The sequence below is a fragment of the Pseudophryne corroboree genome, chromosome 1 (assembly GCF_028390025.1).
Source record: "Pseudophryne corroboree isolate aPseCor3 chromosome 1, aPseCor3.hap2, whole genome shotgun sequence".
Classification (NCBI taxonomy): domain Eukaryota; kingdom Metazoa; phylum Chordata; class Amphibia; order Anura; family Myobatrachidae; genus Pseudophryne; species Pseudophryne corroboree.
Window position 1 is genome coordinate 119,961,258 of NC_086444.1, and position 25,665 is coordinate 119,986,922.

The 25,665-nt window shown below is 48.6% G+C and overlaps 1 protein-coding gene across 1 annotated transcript in view; it reads right to left on the bottom strand.

The window, feature by feature from the left end:
* The window catches only part of ANKRD55 (ankyrin repeat domain 55), a 315,713-nt gene that overhangs the window by 21,890 nt on the left and 268,158 nt on the right, over window positions 1-25,665 (bottom strand). Inside the window, exon 10 of the mRNA XM_063947702.1 lies at window positions 2,980-3,075. Within this exon, the coding sequence (XP_063803772.1) occupies window positions 2,980-3,075 (96 nt within the window). The remainder of the gene's footprint in view (window positions 1-2,979; window positions 3,076-25,665) is intronic.

The following is a 25,665-nucleotide window of genomic DNA, read 5'->3' on the forward strand; positions in this document are numbered from 1 at the left end:
CTTTCCAGAATACGCACACAGCTGAAAACCTCTTACGGCAACTGAGGTAGATCATCGCAGAATGGCTTACCCCAATTGGACTCTCCTGTGGATTTGTGGCATCGGACAACGCCAGCAATATTGTGTGTGCATTAAATCTGGGCAAATTCCAGCACGTCCCATGTTTTGCACATACCTTGAATTTGGTGGTGCAGAATTATTTAAAAAACGAGAGGGGCGTGCAAGAGATGCTGTCGGTGGCCAGAAGAATTGCGGCACACTTTCGGCGTACAGGCACCACGTACAGAAGACTGGAGCACCACCAAAAACGCCTGAACCTGCCCTGCCATCATCTGAAGCAAGAAGTGGTAACGAGGTGGAATTCAACCCTCTATATGCTTCAGAGGTTGGAGGAGCAGCAAAAGGCCATTCAAGCCTATACAACTGAGCACGATATAGGAGGTGGAATGCACCTGTCTCAAGCACAGTGGAGAATGATTTCAACGTTGTGCAAGGTTCTGCAACCTTTTGAACTTGCCACACGTGAAGTCAGTTCAGACACTGCCAGCCTGAGTCAGGTCATTCCCCTCATCAGGCTTTTGCAGAAGAAGCTGGAGACATTGAAGGAGGAGCTAACACAGAGCGATTCCGCTAGGCATGTGGGACTTGTGGATGGAGCCCTTAGTTCGCTTAACAAGGATTCACGGGTGGTCAATCTGTTGAAATCAGAGCACTACATTTTGGCCACCGTGCTCGATCCTAGATTTAAAACCTACCTTGGATCTCTCTTTCCGGCAGACACAAGTCTGCTGGGGTTCAAAGAACTGCTGGTGAGAAAATTGTCAAGTCAAGCGGAACGCGACCTGTCAACATCTCCTCCTTCACATTCTCCCGCAACTGGGGGTGCGAGGAAAAGGCTCAGAATTCCGAGCCCACCCGCTGGCGGTGATGCAGGGCAGTCTGGAGCGACTGCTGATGCTGACATCTGGTCCGGACTGAAGGACCTGACAACGATTACGGACATGTCGTCTACTGTCACTGCATATGATTCTCTCCCCATTGAAAGAATGGTGGAGGATTATATGAGTGACCGCATCCAAGTAGGCACGTCAGACAGTCCGTACTTATACTGGCAGGAAAAAGAGGCAATTTGGAGACCCTTGCACAAACTGGCTTTATTCTACCTAAGTTGCCCTCCCACAAGTGTGTACTCCGAAAGAGTGTTTAGTGCCGCCGCTCACCTTGTCAGCAATCGGCGTACGAGGTTACATCCATAAAATGTGGAGAAGATGATGTTCATTAAGATGAATTATAATCAATTCCTCCGTGGAGACATTCACCAGCAGCAATTGCCTCCACAAAGTACACAGGGAGCTGAGATGGTGGATTCCAGTGGGGACGAATTGATAATCTGTGAGGAGGGGGATGTACACGGTGATATATCGGAGGATGATGATGAGGTGGACATCTTGCCTCTGTAGAGCCAGTTTGTGCAAGGAGAGATTAATTGCTTCTTTTTTGGTGGGGGTCCAAACCAACCCATCATTTCAGTCACAGTCGTGTGGCAGACCCTGTCACTGAAATGATGGGTTGGTTAAAGTGTGCATGTCCTGTTTATACAACATAAGGGTGGGTGGGAGGGCCCAAGGACAATTCCATCTTGCACCTCTTTTTTCTTTCATTTTTCTTTGCGTCATGTGCTGTTTGGGGAGTAGTTTTTGGAAGGCCCATCCTGCGTGACACTGCAGTGCCACTCCTAGATGGGCCAGGTGTTTGTGTCGGCCACTTGGGTCGCTTATCTTAGTCACACAGCTACCTCATTGCGCCTCTTTTTTTCTTTGCGTCATGTGCTGTTTGGGGGGTGTTTTTTGGAAGGGCCATCCTGCGTGACACTGCAGTGCCACTCCTAGATGGGCCAGGTGTTTGTGTCGGCCACTAGGGTCGCTTAGCTTACTCACACAGCTACCTCATTGCGCCTCTTTTTTTTCTTCTTTGCGTCATGTGCTGTTTGGGGGGTGTTTTTTGGAAGGGCCATCCTGCGTGACACTGTAGTGCCACTCCTAGATGGGCCAGGTGTTTGTGTCGGCCACTTGGGTCGCTGAGCTTAGTCATCCAGCGACCTCGGTGCAAATTTTAGGACTAAAAATAATATTGTGAGGTGTGAGGTGTTCAGAATAGACTGAAAATGAGTGGAAATTATGGTTATTGGGGTTAATAATACTTTGGGATCAAAATGACCCCCAAATTCTATGATTTAAGCTGTTTTTTTTAGGGTTTTTTGAAAAAAACACCCGAATCCAAAACACACCCGAATCCGACAAAAAAAATTGGGTGAGGTTTTGCCAAAACGCGTTCGAACCCAAAACACGGCCGCGGAACCGAACCCAAAACCAAAACACAAAACCCGAAAAATTTCCAGTGCTCATCACTAACTATTTCATGGGCCCTTCTCACCTCAGTCCACACTCCAAACTAGTGCATTCTGTCAGCAGAGTGCATCCTGTCAGTCCTTATAGCAATGAACTGAAACATCCTCAGGCTGCTGCGGCAGGGCTGTAAGAGCTGCACTGTGCAAGTCTCACTGCAGTAGCAATTCTGGCTGCAAGGTGTTGTTCCAGTCACCATGCTAGCCAGATGCAGGGGCCCTTTGCTCTGTGTTGCGGCACCCCTCGCACACCCCTAGTTACGGCACTGCATTAGTTACTCACTGTATTCTTTATAGTTATATGTTTAATAGTTTCTTGTGTATACTGCATTTTATAGTGCCCATATTTCTTCAATGTACTGGAATGTACTGGTGAAAGATACAATGAAACCAGTCTACATCACAATTCTCCGAACATCAGCTACTTTCATTTTCCACAGACAAAAATTGAAAAGGAGAAATGAAAGAGAGAATGTGGTGATTTTTTTTTTTTCGCAACATGCTGTACTGTAGGCACCATTGCAGATGACAAGGAAAGTGTAGCTTACATATAGAGTACTAATTTATATACTTACTTTTCTTTACACAGTGATCCGGTATAGGTGCCAAGTTATTTCGCGTTAGACGTAATTCTCTCGTTCTTGGCATTTCCTGGGATAGACGGTTATGACCTGGAAATAATTATAAATATGATTGATAATTGCACAATACATGCTTGTTCTCACATTATTACTAAGAAAATGTTTTAAAACACAATGGGGTAGATGTACTAAGACTTGGAGAAAGATAAAGTACCAGCCAATCAGCTCCTTACTGTCATGTTACAGGATGTGTTTTGAAAAATGACAAAAGCTAATTGGTGGGTACTTTATCTCACTCCACCGTGTCTCTCTCATATGCTGGGTACATACTAGCAGTAGCGGATCTTGCCACGGGTAATCAGGACTTTTGCCCGGGGCGCCGCCTTCCGTAAGGCGCCGCACCATGGCAAGATCCGCCACTGTGCCCCCCGCAGTGCCCCCCGCTTTGAATGGAACCAGACGCGTAGCGTCTAGTTTCCCTTCATGGAGAGGACCTTGTTGTGCGGTGCGCGATGACGTCATCGCGCACCGCACAGCAAAGGTCCTCTCCATGAAGGGAAACTAGATGCTACGGTCTAGTTTCCCTTCATGGAGAGGACCTTTGCTGTGCGGTGCGTGATGACATCATCGCGCACCGCACAGCATAGTGGCACAGACACTAGGGGTCATAATTGACCTCTAGTGTCTATGCTGTTCTATGGGAGGACGTAATAACGTCTCTTCCATAGATCGAGGAGAGGTGAGGAGAAGAGCGGCGCAGCGCCGGCGGAGGAGGTCTGCAGCAGTCTGGATCAGGAACGGGGATAGTAAGTATATATGTTTTTATTTTATTTTTTCTTTCAGCGGCGCTACAGGGGGCACAAATGGGGGCGTAACTGACCACGCCCCCATTTGAAGCCACGCCCCTATACTTTGCCCGGGGCACCACAAGGGCAAGAACCGGCCCTGCATACTAGGCCCATGGATCTGCCAACCTGAAGAACAGTAAGTGCATACACACTTACCGATCATCGGCCCAATGTGTTGTGCTTGACATCACAACTGGGCGGGCATTTACATGTGCCCACTCAGTTGTGATGTCAGTCACGGCTGCCTCTGCAGCAAGTGTATGGGCAGTCTGCAGACCACCCGTATACACAGCACAATGTACCAATATCTCTGCAGATTGCCTGTACACACAGCACAATGTACCAATGTCTCTGCAGATTGCCTGTGTGGGACCTTATATAGACAGGTGTGTGCCTTTCCAAATCATGTCCAATCAACTGAATTTACCACAGGTGGACTCCAATTAAGATGTAAGAACATCTCAAGGATGATCAATGGAAACAGGATGCACCTGAGCTCAATTTTGAGCTTCATGGCAAAGGCTGTGAATACTTATATACATGTGATTTCTTAGTTTTTTTTATTTTTAATGAATTTGCAAAAATCTCCCAAAAACTTTTTTTTCATGTTGTCATTATGGGGTATTGTGCGTAGAATTTTGAGGAATTTTTTTTTATTTATTCCATTTTGAAATAAGGCTGTAACATAACAAAATGTGGAAAAAGTGAAGCGCTGTGAATACTTTCCGGATGCACTGCGTGTATGTGAACAATGTCATTCACAGACATAATGGGGGTACACACACGCCAATGCGCCCATAATATGTCGGCAGTTCAATAGAACAGCTGATATATCGGCCTGTGTTTACCCAGCCTAAGGATTTGGATCTTTCTCCCGATAATGTCTTTAATATATTTTCTGTTTTTTTTAAATTTCTGTTTATAGATGGGGCTGCAGCAATTGGTTTGGTGTAATAAACACATTGGGGGTAATTCCAAGTTGATCGCAGCAGGATTTTTGTTAGCAATTGGGCAAAACCATGTGCACTGCAGGCATACTTTCCTACCTGACCCTCTCCATGAGGGAGAAAATGCTCTGTTCCTGGACTTTCCTGGTAATGTATGATTGCCATCACCTGTGGTGAAACACCTTTCTTATCAATTACCTAGCTCACCACAGGTGATGGCAATCATACATTACCAGGAAAGTCCAGGAACAGAGCATTTTCTCCCTCATGGAGAGGGTCAGGTAGGCAAGTATGACTGCAGGGGAGGCAGATATAACATGTGCAGAGAGAGTTAGATTTGGGTGGGGTGTGTTCAATCTGCAATCTAATTTGCAGTGTAAAAATAAAGCAGCCAGTATTTACACTGCACAGAAATAAAATAATCCACCCAAATCTAACTCTCTCTGCAAATGTTATATCTGCCTCCCCTGCAGTGCACACGGTTTTGCCCAACTGCTAAAAAATGTCCTGCTGCGATCAACTTGGAATTACCCCCAATGCAGGGCCGTAACTACGTGTGTGCCAAGGGGGCTTGGCACACAGCGCAGTTGCCCTGGGGGCGCAACGGCCAGCGGCATGTAATGAGTCAAATTGACTCATTACATGCCGCCTCTGTGTGCGCCGTGCGCCGCGCTGGAGGAGAGAGACCAGCGCCGGGTTCAAGGAGGAGGAGGGAGGGGGAGCAGTGAGCAGCAGCAGCGCTATTTGATTGGTAGTAAGCGCCGCTGCAGCATCCCCCTCTCCTTCTGTATTGGCTGCCCGGCGCTGCTATGGATGCTGGGATGCGGTTCCTTCATCCCAGCATCCACAGCAGCGCCAGGCAACCAATACAGAAGGAGAGGGGGATGCTGCAGCGGCGCTTACTACCAATCAAATAGCGCTGCTGCGGCTCCCTGCTCCCCCTCCCTCCTCCTCCTTCTCACCTCACACAGCCTGCACCGAGAGGGAGCTGCACGAGGAGCCTGTCAGCGGGGAGAAGGTAAGTATGTCTCTCTCTCTCTCTCTCTCTCTCTCTCTCTTTCTCTTTCTCTCTCCCTTTCTCTCTCTCTCTCTCTCTCTCTCTCAGGGGGACACCGTCTGCCGCAATGTGTAAAAAGGGGTCCTGGCTGCCGCAATGTATAAAAAGGGGGTCTGGCTGCCGCAATGTGTAAAAAGGGGGCCTGGCTGCCGCAATGTGTAAAATGGGGTCCTGGCTGCCGCAATGTGTAAAAAGGGGGACTGGCTGCCGCAATGTGTAAAGAGGGGGACTGGCTGCCGTAATGTGTAAAAAGGGGGGGTCCTGGCTGCAGCAATGTGTAAAATGGGGTCCTGGCTGCCGCAATGTGTAAAATGGGGTCCTGGCTGCCGCAATGTGTAAAAAGGGGGACTGGCTGCCACAATGTATAAAAAGGGGTCTGGCTGCCGCAATGTGTAAAAAGGGTGCCTGGCTGCCGCAATGTGTAAAGAGGGGGCCTGGCTGCCGCAATGTGTAAAGAGGGGGACTGGCTGCCGTAATGTGTAAAAAGGGGGGGTCCTGGCTGCCGCAATGTGTAAAATGGGGTCCTGGCTGCCGCAATGTGTAAAATGGGGTCCTGGCTGCCGCAATGTGTAAAAAGGGGGACTGGCTGCCACAATGTATAAAAAGGGGTCTGGCTGCCGCAATGTGTAAAAAGGGTGCCTGGCTGCCGCAATGTGTAAAAAGGGTGCCTGGCTGCCGCAATGTGTAAAGAGGGGGCCTGGCTGCCGCAATGTGTAAAGAGGGGGACTGGCTGCCGCAATGTGTAAAAAGGGGGACGCTGTCTGCTGTAATGTATAAAAGGGGCTCTACCTGGTGTAGTGGCGCTACTGTGCAGCGTAATTTGAATAATGTAGACTACTGTGCACCGTAGTATGAATTGCTGTTATTTTGTGGCCACGCCCCTTCCCCGTGAAGCCACGCCCCTATAATTTTTTTGCGCGTCTGCGGCGCGCACTGCCCCTGTCTTACATGGGGGGGGGGGGGGGGGGGCGCGCCACTGTCGTTTCTTGCACACAGCGCTAAAATGGCTAGTTACGGCACTGCCCCAATGTCACCAATAGTAAGCCTCACTGTGCCCCATGCCGGGATCCCGACACAGATGAAATGCTATTTACAGCATTTTAAACATTACCTTTATACATGACAGGGAGCATCCAATGGGCATGTTAACGGTTATAACACACGCACAGGTGAAATGCTCCAAGTAGCAATTCACTTGTATCATGACCTTGACACGTGCAGTTTCAAAAGTTCGAAAGACGTCTAGCACCATGACAGGCTCCATGCACAGCTGTTTATTTCTGTTTATTTCTGTTTATTTCAGTACATGAAATGGGCATTTCTGGGGGTAATTTGGGCTGCTACCGTGCACGCATAAGACTTGTTTTGGGAGCGTGACATTGGAGTGTCACAGGCATGTAGCCAGAGTTCCATGCTATAAAGAATTAAGTGTATGTCATTTTGCATACCCTCCAGCTGTACCTTTTTTGTATGGTCTGTACCGATTTTTGGCTCTCCAAACTTCCATTGAAAATATAGAAAAAGGGGTGTGACCACGCCCACTTTACCTGTGACCACGCCCCCTTTCTAATTTGTACCGATTTTTATGTGTAAAATGTTGGAGGGTATGATTTAGATGCCTTTTGGCTTTTTTGCACCCAAGATGGGGGAGGTGTTAGTGCGGATTCCAACAGGGATGGTTACGACTGCAGATGGAAACACTACTTTCATTAGCACAGTGTTTCCCAAACTGGCTGCCATGGCACCCTGGGGTGCTTCAGGGCACTTGCAGGGGTGCCTTTGGTTGGTGGTCCAGGACCAACTCAAAATATTTATGGTCACAGTGCTTGTGTCTTCCAATAATAAAATATGGGAACAAATGGAAGAGAACCCTGTCCCTCACCACATAACTGACCCTAAGGATAACATGTAAACAGAATTTACTAAATTTAATGTTTTTTTTCTGAATTTATCAATAAGATAAAGGGTGCCATGAAAAAAATTCTGATACTCTAGGGTGCTAAAAAAAAAAGGTTTTAGAACCATTGCTTTAGCCTGAGGTGGAAATCTGACTGCCACATTCGTCCATACTTGCGTCCATGTTTTTATACTTTTATTTTATGGGCAAAAATGCAATCAATGTTAGCCCTCAATAACACTGCTACAACACTGTCTAATGCAGCAGATACAATGCCCCGTTACGCTTAAACACATATACAAAAGCATAATATATGCCAGAACAATGAAGAAATTACCAGTCAGCATCAGTGGACCATTCACAAACAGTTCACTAGTGCTGTGGTCATCATCATCATCATCAGCAGCAGCAGCAGAAGCTATTTGCACCTCTCCCTGGTTATCCCACAAGTAACACAGCTTTCTCATGTCTTCATATGTTCTCAGATGCGCAAATTACACCATGATTGTACTCAACCAACATAAGAACACCCCCTTCCCATGCATCCAGGTCATGACTGACAATTTTCCCGTAGTGGGTACCCCTACCTGATGGACGGGAGGTGTGACACTGCATTCTCATCATCATGGCGTCGCCTCTGCTGTTTAAAGCTGTGATTTCTGGCATTTTGCAATGGGAGTGGGGCTACACATTATAGTGGCATCCCGCTGTTCAGAACCATGATTCATGGTATAAGAGGGGGTGGGGCTACAATGACACAATTCAATGTAATCAAAGCACCTAACCTCCCAATTGTACACTGCAGATGGGAAGAGAGCAGCACCAGGCAACTGGCCAAATCTATCACCCCCCAAATTCTGGACTCTCCCAGACCTTCCAAAAGAGTTGGCAAGTATGATCCAGGCTGACCCAAGAGTATGTGGAAGAAGCATGCATATCTACATCCACTTTTCTGAGTATATGCAGAGCGATTGCTCACAAGAAGCTGCACACTACATAGATCTGTCTAGCTACAGAGGCATAAACTAATACAGTGGGGTACGGTATATTTACAAAGATTCGTGTTTTGGCCGTTTTGAAGGGTGTTTGAACTCGAATGGTATCGGGTGCATTTTACTGCAACTTTTTGAATCCTGATACAATCATTTACTAAGCTGCCGAGTTTTGCACAATCGTTTTTTTCCGATGTCGATGTGATTCGTAATATCAGGCAGTGTTTTACGGGAGTGATGAGTAAAACACTGCCTGACAAAACACAAGGAATCCTGGCCGGATCTGTGAGGTCCGTGCAGGGCTTCATTGTGTACCTTAAAAAGTTGATTAAAGTATTAAAAAATCTGAAAAAAATTGCGTGGGGTCCCCCCTCCTAAGCACAACCAGCCTCGGGCTCTTTGAGCCGGTCCTGGTTGAATAAATATGGGGGAAAAAATGACAGGGGTTCCCCCATATTTAATCAACCAGCACCGGGCTCTGCACCTGGTCCTGGTTCCAAAAATACGGGGGTCAAAAAGCGTAGGGGTCCCCTGTATTTTTGAAACCAGCACCGGGCTCCACTAGCCAGGTACATAATGCCACAGCCGGGGGACACTTTTATACTGGTCCCTGCGGCCCTGGCATTACATACCCAACTAGTCACCCCTGGCCGGGGTACCCTGGAGGAGTGGGAACCCCTTAAATCAAGGGGGCCCCCCCTCCAGCCACCCAAGGGCCAGGGGTGAAGCCAGAGGCTGTCACCCCATCCAAGGGCGGCGGATGGGGGGCTGATAGCCTTTTGAAAAAATGTGAATATTGTTTTTAGTAGCAGTACTACAAGTCCCAGCAAGCCTCCCCCGCAAGCTGGTACTTGGAGAACCACAAGTACCAGCATGCGGTGGAAAAACGGGCCCGCTGGTACCTGTAGTACTACTACTAAAAAAATACCCCCAAAAAAACAGGACACACACACCGTGAAAGTATAAGTTTATTACATACATGCACACCTCCATACATACATACTTACCTATGTTCCCACGAGCCTCGGTCCTCTTCTCCATATAGAATCCTTGGGGTACCTGTGTAAAAAAGTATACTCACAGAATCCAGTGTAGAATCAGACCTTTGTATAATCCACGTACTTGGCAAAATAATAAAACGGAAACCCGACCACGCACTGAAAGGGGTCCCATGTTTACACATGGACCCCTTTCCCCGACTGCCAGGACCCCCCCTGACTCCTGTCAAAGAGGGTCCCTTCAGCCAATCAGGGAGCGCCACGTCGTGGCACTCTCCTAATTGGCTGTGTGCTCCTGTAGTGTCTGTGAGGCAGCACACGGCAGAGATACAATGTTGCGCCTATGCGCTCCATTGTAGCCAATGGTGGGAACTTTGCGGTCAGCGGTGAGGTTACTTTCGGTCAACCGCTGACCGCAAAGTTCCCACCATTGGCTACAATGGAGCGCATAGGCGCAACATTGTATCTCTGCCGTGTGCTGCCTCACAGACACTACAGGAGCACACAGCCAATCAGGAGAGTGCCACGACGTGGCGCTCCCTGATTGGCTGAAGGGACCCTCTTTGACAGGAGTCAGGGGGGGTCCTGGCAGTCGGGGAAAGGGGTCCCATGTGTAAACATGGGACCCCTTTCAGTGCGTGGTCAGGTTTCCGTTTTATTATTTTGCCAAGTACGTGGATTATACAAAGGTCTGATTCTACACTGGATTCTGTGAGTATAATTTTTTTCACAGGTACCCCAAGGATTCTACATGGAGAAGAGGACCGAGCCTCGTGGGAACATAGGTAAGTATGTATGTATGTATGGAGGTGTGCATGTATGTAATAAACTTATACTTTCACGGTGTGTGTGTCCTGTTTTTTTGGCGGTATTTTTTTAGTAGTAGTACTACAGGTACCAGCGGGCCAGGTTTTCCACCGCATGCTGGTACTTGTGGTTCTCCAAGTACCAGCTTGCGGGGGAGGCTTGCTGGGACTTGTAGTACTGCTACTAAAATCAATATTCACATTTTTTCAAAAGGCTATCAGCCCCCCATCCGCCGCCCTTGGATGGGGGGGACAGCCTCGGGCTTCACCCCTGGCCCTTGGGTGGCTGGAGGGGGGGACCCCTTGATTTAAGGGGTTCCCACACCTCCAGGGTACCCCGGCCAGGGGTGACTAGTTGGGTATGTAATGCCAGGGCCGCAGGGACCAGTATAAAAGTGTCCCCCGGCTGTGGCATTATGTACCTGGCTAGTGGAGCCCGGTGCTGGTTTAAAAAATACGGGGGACCCCTACGCTTTTTGTCCCCCGTATTTTTGGAACCAGGACCAGGCGCAGAGCCCGGTGCTGGTTGATTAAATATGGGGGAACCCCTGTCATTTTTTCCCCATATTTTTCCAACCAGGACCGGCTCAAAGAGCCTGAGGCTGGTTATGCTTAGGAGGGGGGACCCCACGCAATTTTTTTTAAATTTTTTTACACTAAACAGACCCTTTCCCATAGATAACCATGCACAGATCTCACTGATCCGTGCATGGTTATCCAAACTCGACTGGAAAAAGCAGGTCTATTTTTTTGCTGCTTTTTTTAACGAATCGAAAAAAAAACAGACCCGCACTTGAGCACTCAGAAACTAACACCCAAATACGAATGAATAGTGAATGCCTGTATTGTATGAAATAACAGCCGTGTTTGACCGATGGTCTATTCATTCGTATTTCGGAACTTTGCAAATCAAACCATTACGAATAGTCCAAACACTGCCGAGATTGGTGCTTAGTGAATTCCCGGATTGGGACTTAGAAAAAAAAAACACAAACGTACAAACTCGAATTCTTAGTAAATATTGGCCCGTGAGTGAAGTTTGGAGTTCAAGTCCTGGATATCATATGCTGGGCAATGCATGTTTTAAAAAGGGGAATTTAACTGAAATTGACAAGGTTCACATAAACCACACTATTACTGATAGCTCACAAGTTAGTGCATGGAATATCAGGGGCAAACACAGGATTTTCATGGAGTGGTTTCCGCACATAGCATACACACACACACACACACACAAACACAGCATACACACAAGCACACACATAGCATACACACACACACACACATATCATACACACAAGCACACACATAGCATACACAAACACAGCATATACACACATAGCATACACACAGTATATACACATAGCATACACACAGTATATACACACACAGCATATACACACAAACACACACATAGCATACACACACAGCATATACACATAGCATACACATAGTATATACACACAGCATATACACACAAATACAAACACAGCATATACACATAGCATACACATACAGCATATACACACAAACACACATATACATACACAGCATATACACACATACACATAGTATACACACAGCATATACACACACATACAGAATATACACATAAACACATACATAGCATACAAACATCCACACACAAAACATCCACACACAGTCACACAAAACATACATACACAGCATATACACACAAACACACACACAACATATACACACACACATAGCATACACACATCATATACACACAAACACCCACAAAACATATACACACATAGCCACACACAAAACATACACACACAGCATATACACACAAACACGCACATAGCATACATCCCCCCCAAACAAACATCAGAACAGTGAGTACTACACTTGGCCAGCATAATAACTAGGCCCCCAGCCCCCAGCCCCAGCAAATGACACACACACACACACACACACACACACACACACACACACACACACACACACACACACACACTGGCTGCTTAAGCTGCAGAGGACAATCAGTCACTGCATCACCCGTCCACCTGTCCTAAAGCCACATGGGATGGGAGGTCTTCCTGGGAGGAGCTACACACTGCCTCTGCAGCAAGCTCCCGCCCCTACATTCAAGTGATTCAGCCAGCAGCCAGCCTGTGTCTCTGAGCAGGAGGCAGCTGCCGGCAGGCGCATAGGCCGCCTAGGGCTCTGTTTAAAATTAAACAAACATCAGACAGCTGAGCTGAAAGATCGGCGGGCAGGGGTTGGGGAGGGGGTGGGGGAGTTCTAGGTACTAAGAAACCCCCCTGGCTTGATCTTGTCTTCACTCAGCGTTGTGATATTTCTGATAACTACAATTCCCTATTCCCCCTCTCTGATCATCACCTGCTCTCTTTTAACTTATCCCTCTCTGCTTCTCCATCTCTATCTCCTAAGGCTACCCAGAGGTGTATCTGTGTATCTAGGGGACCGGGCACCCCTGGCAAAGTAAGGGACTGACGCCCCCCATTTTTGAAATAGGGAAGGAGCATGTGCAAAAAAATAGGATTTTAATTACCTACCGGCAAATCCTTTTCTCGTAGCCCGTAGAGGATGCTGGGGTCCACATCAGTACCATGGGGTATAGATGGGTCCACTAGGAGCCACTGGCACTTTAAGAGTTTGAGAGTGTGGACTGGCTCCTCCCTCTATGCCCCTCCTACCAGACTCAGTCTAGAAACTGTACCCGAGGAGACGGACAACTTCGGGAGAAGGAATTTACACAGATAGTGGCGAGATTCACACCAGCTCACACATACAAGGCAAACCAAGCTACCTAGCTTGAAACATCAGCAACAGCTGAACAATATTACTTAACCAAGTAACAAAACAGTGCTTAACCAAGAACTAAGCAGTACTGAACAAAGTAACCACTGCAGGATCACGAGGCGCTGGGCGGGTGACCAGCATCCTCTACGGACTACGAGAAAAGGATTTACCGGTAGGTAATTAAAATCCTATTTTCTCTTGCGTCATAGAGGATGCTGGGGTCCACATTAGTACCATGGGGATGTACGAAAGCTCTCAGAACGGTAGGGAGAGCGCGGAGGCTCCTGCAGGACTGATTGACCAAACTTCAGGTCCTCAGCGGCCAAAGTATCGAACTTGTAGAACTTTGCAAACGTGTTCGACCCCGACCAAGTACCCTCTCGGCAAAGCTATAAAGCCGAGACACCCTGGGCAGCCGCCCAGGAAGAATCCACCGTACGAGTGGGCCTTAACAGATGTAGGACACGGCAATCCTACCGTAGAATACGCATGCTGGATATTGAACCTAATCCAGCAAGAGATCCTCTGCTTAGAAGCAGGACACCCAAGTTTCTTGGGATCATACAGGACAAACAGAGAGTCCGATTTTCTGTGACGAGTAGTCCTCTTCACATAGATTTTCAGAGCCCTTACAACATCCAAGGACTTTGATGAAATTGAGGAGTCCGTAGCAACTGGCACCACAATAGGTTGGTTGATATGAAATGCCGACACAACCTTCAGAAGGAACTGCTGGCGTGTCCGGAGCTCAGATCTATCTTCATGGAAGATCAAGTAGGGGCTCTTACAAGACAAAGCCCCCAGCTCCGATACACGTCTAGCAGAAGCTAAGGCCAACAAAGTGACAGCCTTCCATGTGAGAAACTTAACCTCAACCTCCTGTAGAGGCTCGAACCAATCCGATTGGAGAAACTGCAGCACTACGTTAAGATCCCATGGTGCCGTAGGTGGCACAAAGGGAGGCTGGATGTGCAGAACCCCTTTCAAAAAGGTCTGAACCTCCGGGAGGGAAGCCAACAGTTTCTGGAAGAAAACGGATAGGGCCGAAAGCTGGACCTTTACGGATCCCAACGTCAGGCCCATATCCACACCTGCTTGCTTGGACTCACACCAAGATACATATTTTTTCCAAATACGATGGTAATGTTTAGACATTACTCCTTTCCTAGCCTGAATCAGGGTAGGAATAACCTTGTTCGGAATGCCCTTCTGAGCTAATATCTGCCGTTCAACTTCCATGCCGTCAAACGTAGCCACGGTAAGTCTTGATAAGCGAACGCCCCCTGCTGCCGCAGGTCCTCCCTAAGAGGAAGAGGCCTCGGCCCTTCTAGTAGTAGATCCAGAAGATCTGCGTACCAAGCCCTCCTTGGCCAGTCCGGAGCAATAAGAATTGCCTGAACTCTTGTTCTCCTTATGAGTTTTAGAACTCTTGGAATGAGTGGAAGTGGAGGAAACACATACACCGGCTGGAACACCCACAGAGTTACTAGGGCATCCACCGCCACGGCTTGCAGGTCCCTCGACCTGGAACAATACCGTCAAAGTTTCTTGAATGAGACGAGAGGCCATCATGTCTATTTGAGGGACATCCCAAAGATCTGTTACCTCTGTGAACACCTCCGGATGGAGTCCCCACTCTCCTGGTTGTAGATCGTGTCTGCTGAGAAAGTCCGCTTCCCAGTTGTCTACTCCCGGAATGAAGATTGCTGACAGTGCCAACGCATGTTTTTCTGCCCAGAGGATGATTCTTGCTACCTCTGACATTGCATCTCTGCTCTTTGTTCCGCCCTGTCGGTTTATGTAAGCCACCGTCGTTACATTGTCCGACTGCACTTGAATGGCTTGATCTCGCAGAAGATCGGCCGCTTGGAGAAGACCGTTGTAGACGGCTTATAATTCCAGAATTTTTATTGGAAGGCTGGATTCCAAGCTTGACCACCTTCCTTGGAAGGTTTCCCCCTGAGTGACTGCGCCCCAGCCCCGGAGACTTGCATCCGTGGTTAGAAGGATCCAGTCCTGAAACCCAAACCTGCAGCCCTCCAGAAGGTGAGGTAGTTGTAGACACCAGAGGAGTGAAATCCTGGCTTTCGGCGACAGACAAATTCTCAGTTGCATGTGTATATGAGATCCCGACCACTTGTCCAGGAGATCCAGTTGGAAGGTCCGAGCATGAAACCTTCCATACTGTAGAGGCTCGTAAGAGGCCACCATCTTCCCCAGAAGGCGAATGCACTGATGAACCGAAACCTGGCTTCAGGACATCCCAGACCATTGTTTGTATCACCAACGCTTTCTCTTCTGGAAGAAACACCCTCTGCACTTCCGTGTTGAGGTTCATCCCCAAAAAAGACAACCTCCTGGTTGGCACCAAATGTGATTTTGGAAGATTCAGGATCCAACCGTGTTCCCTGAGCAGATGAGACGTGAGAACAATGGACTGCAACAACCTCTCCCTGGATGATGCCTTTATCGGCAGATCGTCCAGATATGGGATTATGTTCACCCCCTGTCTGCGGAGGAGAACCATTATCTCTGCCATCACCTTGGTGAACACCCGCGGTGCTGTGGAGAGGCTGAATGGTAGTGCCTGGAATTGATAGTGACTGTATAACAGTGCAAATCTGAGATAAGCCTGGTGAGGCGGCCAAATCGGAATATGGAGGTACGCATCCTTGATATCCATGGATATCAGAAACTCTCCCTCCTCCAGACATGAAATCACTGCTCTGAGAGACTACATTTTGAACATGAACACCCTCAGATAAGGGTTTCAACGATTTCAAGTTCAAAATTGGCCTGACCGAACCATCCGGTTTCGGTACCTTGAAAATGTTTGAATAATAACCCTTTTATTGCATATGGGGTGAAACTGGGACAATGACCTGTGTCTGTCAGCAAAGCTGGCAAGCCTGACTTGAAGAATCGGTGAGGCGGGAGTTCTTGAAACTCCAGTCTGTACCCCTGTGACACAATATCCTGTACCCAGGGATCCAGGCTGGACAACACCCAGACGTGCTTGAAACGTCTGAGTCTCGCACCCACCAGCCCGTCCTCTAGGCTTTGAGGTCCACCGTCATGCTGAGGATTTTGAGGGACCAGAAGCAGGCTTTTTGGATTTTGCCCGACCACCTCTAAAGAAAGTGGTAGAAGGCTTGGGCTTTTTTGTCTTAGCGGTCCGAAAGGACTGCGGCATAGGTGAAGACAATGGTTTCTTTGTAGAAGGAGCAGCAGATGGAAGGAAAGGTGACTTACCCGCGGTTGCCGTGGGAATCCATGCATCCAACGCTTCCCCAAATAGAGCCTGACCTGTGTAGGGTAGGTTCTCCACACTTCTCCTGGATTCCACGTCTGCAGACCCTTGGCGTAGCCAGAGTCCCCTGCGAGCTGATACCGACATGAAGGATATCCGTGCAGTCAGCTTACCCAGGTCTTTCATGTATTCCACCTTGAACCCCGCTGAATCCTGTATGTTACGTAAAAACAATTGAATATCACTTCTATCCATTGTATCCAAATACTCTAGTAATGTGCCTGACCACTTTACTATGGCTTTAGAAATCCATGCACAGACAATAGTGGACCTTAAGGCCACTCCTGAAGCAGTGTATATGGATTTGAGCGTAGTGTCAATCTTACGATCAGCTGGTTCTTTCAACGCGGTAGAACCAGGGACAGGTAAAACCACGTTTTTAGACAGTCTGGAGACAGATGCGTCAACAATTGGTGGGTTTTCCCATTTTTTCCTATCTTCCTCAGGGAAGGGAAAAGCAACCAGAATTCTTTTTTGTATCTGGAATTTTTTCTACGGTTTTTCCCAGGATTTTTCAAATATAGCGTTTAATTCTTTAGACGCGGGAAAGGTTAGCGGGGCTTTCTTATTATCAGTGAAGTAAGCCTCCTCAACCTGCTGTCGTGTGGTGTCATTAATGTTTAACACGTCTCTAATGGCCTCAATCATGAGCTGCACCCCCTTTTCAGCATGTCCCCATCACCGTCTGTAGTATCAGAATCGGTATCCATGTCATCTTGCATAATTTGGGCAAGTGCATGTTTCTATGGGAACATGCTAGGGGATTTTGCAGGAATAGGGACAGAGCCTAACTGCCATAGACTTCTTTAACACCTGAGTTTCAGTCTCAGTATTAGCTACCCTAGTAGAGATCTGAGAGATCCTTCCTTTGATAAAAGTTAACCACTCAGGTTCAACAATAGGGATCTGAGACAAAGCATTACAATCCTGTGCACATGGGCCCTCATTCCGAGTCGTTCGCTCGGTATTTTTCATCGCATCGCAATGAAAATCCGCTTAGTACGCATGCGCAATATTCGCACTGCGACTGCGCCAAGTAATTTAACAATGAAGATAGTATTTTTACTCACGGCTTTTTCATCGCTCCGGCGATCGTAATGTGATTGACAGGAAATGGGTGTTACTGGGCGGAAACACGGCGTTTTATGGGCGTGTGGATGAAAACGCTACCGTTTCCGGAAAAAACGCAGGAGTGGCTGGAGAAACGGGGGAGTGTCTGAGCGAACGCTGGGTGTGTTTGTGACGTCAAACCAGGAACGATAAGCACTGAACTGATCGCAGATGCCGAGTAAGTCTGAAGCTACTCTGAAACTGCTAAGTAGTTTGTAATCGCAATATTGCGAATACATCGGTCGCAATTTTAAGAAGCTAAGATACACTCCCAGTAGGCGTAGGCTTAGCGTGTGTAACTCTGCTAAATTCGCCTTGCGACCGATCAACTCGGAATGAGGGCCATGGAACGGATCCCTCCTGGGAGGAAACATCTTCTGCAGCATATGACACAGAGTCCCTAGACATGGCTATGTGAGATAGTAAATCCCCCCCCCCAAAAAAAAAACCAACCACACACACAAACACACACACACACACACACACACACACACACACACACACACACACACACACACACGGAAATGTCAGACACAGTTTCCCCCCAAGTATGCCACAGAGAGACACAGAGATTGGAGCCAACCCACACACAGCGCTTTCCATGTACCTTAATAGACTACACAGACTTTACACAGCCTCCCCCCTCCTTCTACAACCCCCTGGTACCGCACAGGATAGCTGGAGTTGCTTGGAGGGACAGCTCTCCCTGTCAGCATCTGTTACACAGGAACTCCAGGCAGGAAAATGGTGCTGAACGCTGCTGGGTCCGCTCTGAGTAGAAGCTCCGCCCCCTGAACATGGCGCTGCTTCCCGCTCTTCATTGTATTATACTGACCTGAGGATTTCTGCTGGCAGCGATCCGGGGACCCTGACAGGCTTGCTGACCAGTGTAGGGTATAGGCGCTGGTTCAGGGCACCCCTCACAGCGCCGCACTATGTACCGCTGAGCCCCGGAGCGCGGTTAGTAATGCGCTCCCTACCCTGTTGCCGCTTTCTTCACACCGTCTCCCCGCTTGCTAGGGGGGCCGGTGACTCACTCGTCACAAACATCTTCTGGATCTGTTAAGAGGGTGGCGGCATGCTGCTGAGGTGAACGGTCGCCTGGGGTGGCTAACGATCTATCCCCTCAGGAGCTCAGTGTCCTGTCAGCAGATATAGTGGCTCTCACTCTGTAGGGTAGGACACTGCTCCCCCCCTCTAAGTCCCACGAAGCAGGGAAGCTGTTGCCAGCAGCCTCCCTGTAAAATAATAAACTCTAAAAAAAACTTTTACTAGAGAAACTCTGTAGAGCTCCCCTAGCTGTGACCGTCTCCTCCGGGCAAATTCTCTAAACTGAGTCTGTTAGGAGGGAGGAGCCAGCCCACACTGTTAAACTCTTAAAGTGCCAGTGGCTCCTAGTGGACCCTGTCTATACCCCATGGTACTAATGTGGACCCCAGCATCCACTAGGACATAAGAGAAAGGGGCATGATCTTGTGGGAAAGGGGCATGACCACACAATGGTACTCCCAATTCAAATTGCGTTACACAGTAGTACCCCTTATACACATTATGTCACACACTAGTGCCCCTTACACGTCATGCCCACACAGTAATCCTTGTCACACTGGGGTGAAATCAGCAGTGCCTTGCGATGCCACCCGCAGTCAGGGGGGTTTAATCAAACATTAAAGGCAGTGAAAAGGTATCTCTGCGCAATACCTAGTAGTGGTGATGTAGTGATATATTAAGAATAGCATTCTAGTAGTTTATTTTGAGTTTCTTCACTGTGGTGCATTGTGGCGCCGAACACCGGCGCCAGCTCTTGGCTGCTGTGTGAACCACCAGCCCAGGCACTGCCACTAATAAGTGATCCCATTCCCTGGCTAAGGGTGGCACCACCAGGCAGCGCCCCCTCCTCGGCCAGTGCACCTGGTGAGTGCCATCCTGGCCAATGGGTAGATAACCTCCTGTCCCCAGCACATATCCGTAGTCCCCACCCCTCCCAGCACATAGAAGTAGTTCCCATCCTGCTCCCAGCACATAGCCGTAGTCTCCATCCCACTCCCAGCACATAGCCGTAGTCTCCATCCCACTCCCAGCACATAGCCGTAGTCTCCATCCCGTTCCCAGCACATAGCCTTAGTCTCCATCCCGCTCCCAGCACATAGCTGTAGTCCCCCTCCTCCTCCTAGCACATAGACGTAATCTCCATTCCCCTCCCAGTCCCAGCACATAGCCGTAGTCCCCATCCCCCTCCCAGCATATAGCCATGGTCTCCCCCCTCCCTGTACATAGTCTTCTCCCCTCCCAGCACAGAGTCTCCCCCTCCCTGCATACAGTCCTCTCCCCTCCCAGCACAGAGTCTCCCCCCTCCCTGCATATAGTCCTCTCCTCTCCCAGCACAGTCTCCCTCCTCCCTGCATATAGTCCTCTCCCCTCCCAGCACATAGTCCTCTCCCCTCCCAGCACATAGTCTCCCCCCTCCCTGCATATAGCCGTCTCCCCTCCCAGTACATAGTCTCCCCCCTCCCTGCATATAGTTCTCTCCCCTCCCAGCACATAGTCTCTCCCCTCCCTGCATATAGTCCTCTCCCCTCCCAGCACATAGTCTCCCCCCTCCCTGCATATAGTCCTCTCCCCTCCCAGTACGTAGTCCCCCCTCGCTGCATATAGTCCTCTCCCCTCCCAGTACATAGTCCCCCCTCCCTGCATATAGTCCTCTCCCCTCCCAGCACATAGTCTCCCCCCTCCCTGCATATAGTTCTCCCCCCTCAAAGCACATATCAATTAATATGTTGCAGTACCTAATGTAATGAGCTGGGCATCGCCTGGGCTTGAGGATCGCTCAGTAGGCAGGAACACCACCCTTCGGCATCGCACCACACTTCGTGAAGAAAGTGAAAGTAAACTACAGCTCCCAGCAACCCTTGCTGCCAGGAGCTGAAGTTTACTTTCATGTTCTTCACTAGTGCATTGCAGTGCCGAGCACCGGCGCCTGTTCCTGCCTACTGTGAGATCCTCCAGCCCAGGCGATGCCACTACTAAGTGATTCCACCCATTGGTCGAGGGTGGCACCCCTGGCGAGTGCCATCCTGGCCAATGGGTAGATATGCCCCTGAGGCTACCACCACTAATCGAAACATTGACGCTATAAACAGCGTTTCTTTATCCGCCCTATTCGACTCACTTCTCTCTCCTATTTTATTATTTTTATCATCCTTTATTTATATGGTGCCACAAAGGTTCCGCAGCGCCCAAGTACAGAGTTCATAAACAAATAATCAAAACAGGAAAACAGCAACTTACAGTTGAAGACAATATAGGACAAGTACAGCGTAAATAAACATAGTTACATCAGCAGATGACACTGAAATAAGTAACAGGTGGCAGAAAACCACGGGATTTGGTGCAGTTGAAGATTATTGAAGTAAGAAATGGATAAGCACATGAGGGAAGAGGGACATATTTTCTCTCCTGCCCTGATCAAGCCAATTCCTTACACAATGCCTCCCTTACTTCTACTCTTGACTATGGCCCTCATTCCGAGTTGATCGGTCGCAAGGCGAATTTAGCAGAGTTACACACGCTAAGCCGCCGCCTACTGGGAGTGAATCTTAGCTTCTTAAAATTGCGACCGATGTATTCGCAATATTGCGATTACTAACTACTTAGCAGTTTCAGAGTAGCTTCAGACTTACTCTGCCTGTGCGATCAGTTCAGTGCTTGTCGTTCCTGGTTGACGTCACAAACACACCCAGCGTTCGCCCAGGCACTCCCACCGTTTCTCCGGCCACTCCTGCGTTTTTTCCGGAAACGGTAGCGTTTTCAGCCACACGCCCCTGAAACGCCGTGTTTCCGCCCAGTAACACCCATTTCCTGTCAATCACATTACGATCGCCGGAGCGAAGAAAAAGCCGTGAGTAAAAATACTTTCTTCATAGTAAAGTTACTTGGCGCAGTCGCAGTGCGAACTTTGCGCATGCGTACTAAGCGGATTTTCACTGCGATGCGATGAAAAAGAACGAGCGAACAACTCGGAATGAGGGCCTATGTTGCTCTAACACCCACTATTCACCCTCCCAAATCAATACCTCAACCCTGGCATTCCAAATTCATCAGATATCTGCAAAACACGCCATGCAGCATCGCAGCAAGATGAGCATGGCTACATCTGTACGTCAGGGCATCACATACCACCAGACCCTCAGTAAGCTGCTCCTTACTTTCCCTGACCACCCTCTGAACTCCTTTTCCCCTGTATCTGGAGAGGAAGTCATGGCCCTCATCCCCCCCCCCCCCTCACCTCCCCACTTGACCCTATCCCCTCGCACCTTCTCTGCTACCTCTACTTCTGGCTGTTCCCTTCTTGCGCTCCTCCTCAACCTCTCCCTCTCATCAGGCACTATCCTCTCTGCCTTCAAGCATTCCCTCTCTCCCTATATTCTTAAAAAACCTACTCTAGGTCCTAACACTCTACCAACCCATCTCTCTCCTCCCTTTTGCCACCAAACTCCTTAAGCGTATTATCTACAACCACCTTACTGCCCTTCTTTTCTCCCACTCCCTGCTTGAACCATTTAAGTCTGGTTTCCGTTCTCTCCACTCCACTGAAACTGCCCTAACAAAAGTCTGCAATGACCTCATCGCTGCCAAATCCAAGCACCACTACTCACTGCTTATTCTCCTTGAGCTCTCTGCTGATTTTGACACTGTGGCCACCCTCTCCTCCTACAAATCCTTCACTCCCTCGGTCTGCATGATACTGCCCTCTACTGGCTTTCCTTCTATCTTCTCTGTCTCCTCTCATGACTTCAACTCCCCCCGAGTTCCACTTACAGTAGGAGTCCCCCAAGGTTCTGTTGTTGGAACTCCTTTTCCCTCTCTATACATCGTCTTTAGATGAGCTCATTAGCTCTTTTGACATCCATTATCATCTTTATGTTGATGATACACAAATCTACCTTTCCTCCCCTGACCTCTCCACCCCTCTCCACACGCGTATCTCCAACTGTCGCTCTTCTACCTCTTCTTGGATGTCTCAGCGCTTTCTTAAACATGTCTAACACTGAACTGATCATCTTCACACCCTCCTACATATCCTCACCTTCCACAATTTCATTCTCTATTGAAGACGCAACCATCTCTTCTCTCCCCCAAATATGCTGTCTTGGAATTATTCTCGACTCCTCCCTCTCCTTCAAATCATACATTCAGTACCTCTCGTAGTCCTGCCATATCCATCTCATAAATATTTCTACCATCAGACCCTTGTCACTCTGTGAATGCTACAAAGACCCTCATCCACTCACTGGCCATCTCCAGATAGGACTACTATAATCTCCTCTTATCTGGCCTCCATGACAACTGCCTCTCTCCACTCTGATCTATCCTGTATGCTGCTGCCCGGCTCATCTTCCTTTCCAAACATACTACGTCTACCCCCCCTCTCTTACAAGCCCCACACTGGCTCACCTTCCCCTTCAGAATCCAATTCATGCTTCTCACACTGACTTTTAAGGCCCTCACTCATTCCTCTCCCATTTACATCTCTGACCTTAGCTCCTTTTACACTGCTGCCCGTCCTCTTCATTCAACAAATGCAGGCCGCCTCCTACTCATACGATTTTGCATGTGCTGCTCCCTATCTCTGCAATTCTCTACTAGAGATGAGCGCCTGAAATTTTTCGGGTTTTGTGTTTTGGTTTTGGGTTCGGTTCCGCGGCCGTGTTTTGGGTTCGAACGCGTTTTGGCAAAACCTCACCGAATTATTTTTGTCGGATTCGGGTGTGTTTTGGATTCGGGTGTTTTTTTCCAAAAACACTAAAAAACAGCTTAAATCATAGAATTTGGGGGTCATTTTGATCCCAAAGTATTATTAACCTCAAAAACCATAATTTACACTCATTTTCAGTCTATTCTGAATACCTCACACCTCACAATATTATTTTTAGTCCTAAAATTTGCACCGAGGTCGCTGTGTGAGTAAGATAAGCGACCCTAGTGGCCGACACAAACACCGGGCCCATCTAGGAGTGGCACTGCAGTGTCACGCAGGATGTCCCTTCCAAAAAACCCTCCCCAAACAGCACATGACGCAAAGAAAAAAAGAGGCGCAATGAGGTAGCTGTGTGAGTAAGATTAGCGACCCTAGTGGCCGACACAAACACCGGGCCCATCTAGGAGTGGCACTGCAGTGTCACGCAGGATGGCCCTTCCAAAAAACCCTCCCCAAACAGCACATGACGCAAAGAAAAAAAGAGGCGCAATGAGGTAGCTGTGTGAGTAAGATTAGCGACCCTAGTGGCCGACACAAACACCGGGCCCATCTAGGAGTGGCACTGCAGTGTCACGCAGGATGGCCCTTCCAAAAAACCCTCCCCAAACAGCACATGACGCAAAGAAAAAAAGAGGCGCAATGAGGTAGCTGACTGTGTGAGTAAGATTAGCGACCCTAGTGGGCGACACAAACACCGGGCACATCTAGGAGTGGCACTGCAGTGTCACGCAGGATGTCCCTTCCAAAAAACCCTCCCCAAACAGCACATGACGCAAAGAAAAAAAGAGGCGCAATGAGGTAGCTGTGTGAGTAAGATTAGCGACCCTAGTGGCCGACACAAACACCGGGCACATCTAGGAGTGGCACTGCAGTGTCACGCAGGATGTCCCTTCCAAAAAACCCTCCCCAAACAGCACATGACGCAAAGAAAAAAAGAGGCGCAATGAGGTAGCTGTGTGAGTAAGATTAGCGACCCTAGTGGCCGACACAAACACCGGGCCCATCTAGGAGTGGCACTGCAGTGTCACGCAGGATGTCCCTTCCAAAAAACCCTCCCCAATCAGCACATGATGCAAAGAAAAAGAAAAGAAAAAAGAGGTGCAAGATGGAATTATCCTTGGGCCCTCCCACCCACCCTTATGTTGTATAAACAAAACAGGACATGCACACTTTAACCAACCCATCATTTCAGTGACAGGGTCTGCCACACGACTGTGACTGATATGACGGGTTGGTTTGGACCCCCCCAAAAAAGAAGCAATTAATCTCTCCTTGCACAAACTGGCTCTACAGAGGCAAGATGTCCACCTCATCTTCACCCTCCGATATATCACCGTGTACATCCCCCTCCTCACAGATTATCAATTCGTCCCCACTGGAATCCACCATCTCAGCTCCCTGTGTACTTTGTGGAGGCAATTGCTGCTGGTCAATGTCTCCGCGGAGGAATTGATTATAATTCATTTTAATGAACATCATCTTCTCCACATTTTCTGGATGTAACCTCGTACGCCGATTGCTGACAAGGTGAGCGGCGGCACTAAACACTCTTTCGGAGTACACACTTGTGGGAGGGCAACTTAGGTAGAATAAAGCCAGTTTGTGCAAGGGCCTCCAAATTGCCTCTTTTTCCTGCCAGTATAAGTACGGACTGTGTGACGTGCCTACTTGGATGCGGTCACTCATATAATCCTCCACCATTCTATCAATGTTGAGAGAATCATATGCAGTGACAGTAGACGACATGTCCGTAATCGTTGTCAGGTCCTTCAGTCCGGACCAGATGTCAGCATCAGCAGTCGCTCCAGACTGCCCTGCATCACCGCCAGCGGGTGGGCTCGGAATTCTGAGCCTTTTCCTCGCACCCCCAGTTGCGGGAGAATGTGAAGGAGGAGATGTTGACAGGTCGCGTTCCGCTTGACTTGACAATTTTGTCACCAGCAGGTCTTTCAACCCCAGCAGACCTGTGTCTGCCGGAAAGAGAGATCCAAGGTAGGCTTTAAATCTAGGATCGAGCACGGTGGCCAAAATGTAGTGCTCTGATTTCAACAGATTGACCACCCGTGAATCCTTGTTAAGCGAATTAAGGGCTGCATCCACAAGTCCCACATGCCTAGCGGAATCGCTCCGTGTTAGCTCCTCCTTCAATGCCTCCAGCTTCTTC